This window comes from Parus major, unplaced genomic scaffold (genome assembly GCF_001522545.3).
Source record: "Parus major isolate Abel unplaced genomic scaffold, Parus_major1.1 Scaffold505, whole genome shotgun sequence".
Lineage (NCBI taxonomy): Eukaryota > Metazoa > Chordata > Aves > Passeriformes > Paridae > Parus > Parus major.
Window position 1 is genome coordinate 20,178 of NW_015379396.1, and position 1,404 is coordinate 21,581.

General features: G+C 21.4%; 1 protein-coding gene across 1 annotated transcript in view; it reads right to left on the minus strand.

The window, feature by feature from the left end:
- Positions 1-43: 43 nt before the first annotated feature.
- Positions 44-1,404, minus strand: part of COPE (COPI coat complex subunit epsilon) — an 11,100-nt gene continuing 9,739 nt past the window's right edge. The window contains exon 5 of the mRNA XM_033511716.1: positions 44-91. Coding sequence (XP_033367607.1) covers positions 44-91 — 48 coding nt within the window. The remainder of the gene's footprint in view (positions 92-1,404) is intronic.

A 1,404-nucleotide genomic window follows, 5' to 3' on the forward strand; every position in this document is an offset into this window, starting at 1 on the left:
TGCTCCAGAAGGAATTTCCCTGCTCCAGGAGCATTCCCAAGGCTCAGGCACTGGGTGTGTACTGCAGGGCCAGGCGGTCAAAGTCGTTCTCCTGCAACCACAGCCAGAAAGAAAGGCAGGAAATTAACTCCTAATTAACCCCTAATTAACCCCAATAAAACTGACATTCATTAACTCTCCCCTAGCCAGCTCATAAATCCCAAGGAATTAATTCCAGCAGCAAATCCCACTTTTCCAGTTTTCCTGATTTTTTTTTCCTACTTTTCCCTTCCCAATTTTCTTCTCCAAATTTGTTTTTTTTCTCCTGTTTGAACACAAAAATTCCCACCTGGATTAAAAAATCTGCACCTCAGAGCTTTTATTCCAGGCTTGGAATTCCCAAAAGAGCTGGAAAAGCTCCATGAGTGGAGCTGTGCCCTTGGGATTTTGTTTGGAAATTGAATTTGGTTTGGTTTCACCCCCTGGCTCCATCAAAAATTCTCTTTATTTGTTTTAAAAATAAATTATATAAGTGTTAAATATAATACAATAGATAATTAGATATTATAATATAATTTAATAATTTAATAAAGTAATATAATATAATCTAATATATTAATTATATTACATTACATTATATATAATACAATCTAATCCTATATAAAATATAATCTAATTAATATAATATAATGTAATATAATTAATACAATATCTAATAGAATTATTATTATAATTATATTATAATTACATTCTAATTATATTATAATTATATTATAATTACATTGTATATAATACAATCTAATATTATATAAAAGATAATCTAATTAATATAATATAATGTAATTATTATATTATTATATTATAATTATATTATTATAACTATATTATAAATACATTATTAGATTATAATTATATTATAACTATATTATACTTATATTATAATTACATTCTAATTATATTATAATTATATTATAACTATATTATAATTACATTATATATAATACAATCCAATCTTATATAAAAGATAATCTAATTAACGTAATATCATGTAAGATAATTAATACAATATCTAATAATTATATTACATTATATTGTATTATATTATATATAATAATAAAATATAATCTTATATTCTATATAAAATATAATCTAATTAACATAATATAATGTAATAATACAATCTAATCTTAAATTCTGTATAAAATAAAATCTAATTAGCATAATATAATGTAATGTAAGATAATTAATACAGTATCTAATAATTACATTACTTTACATTATATTGTTTTATATTAGATATAATACAATCTAATCTTATTGTCTATATAAAATATAATCTAATTAATATAATGTAATAATACAATCTAATCTTATTTTCTATATAAAATACAATCTAATTAACATAATATAATGTAATAATACAAT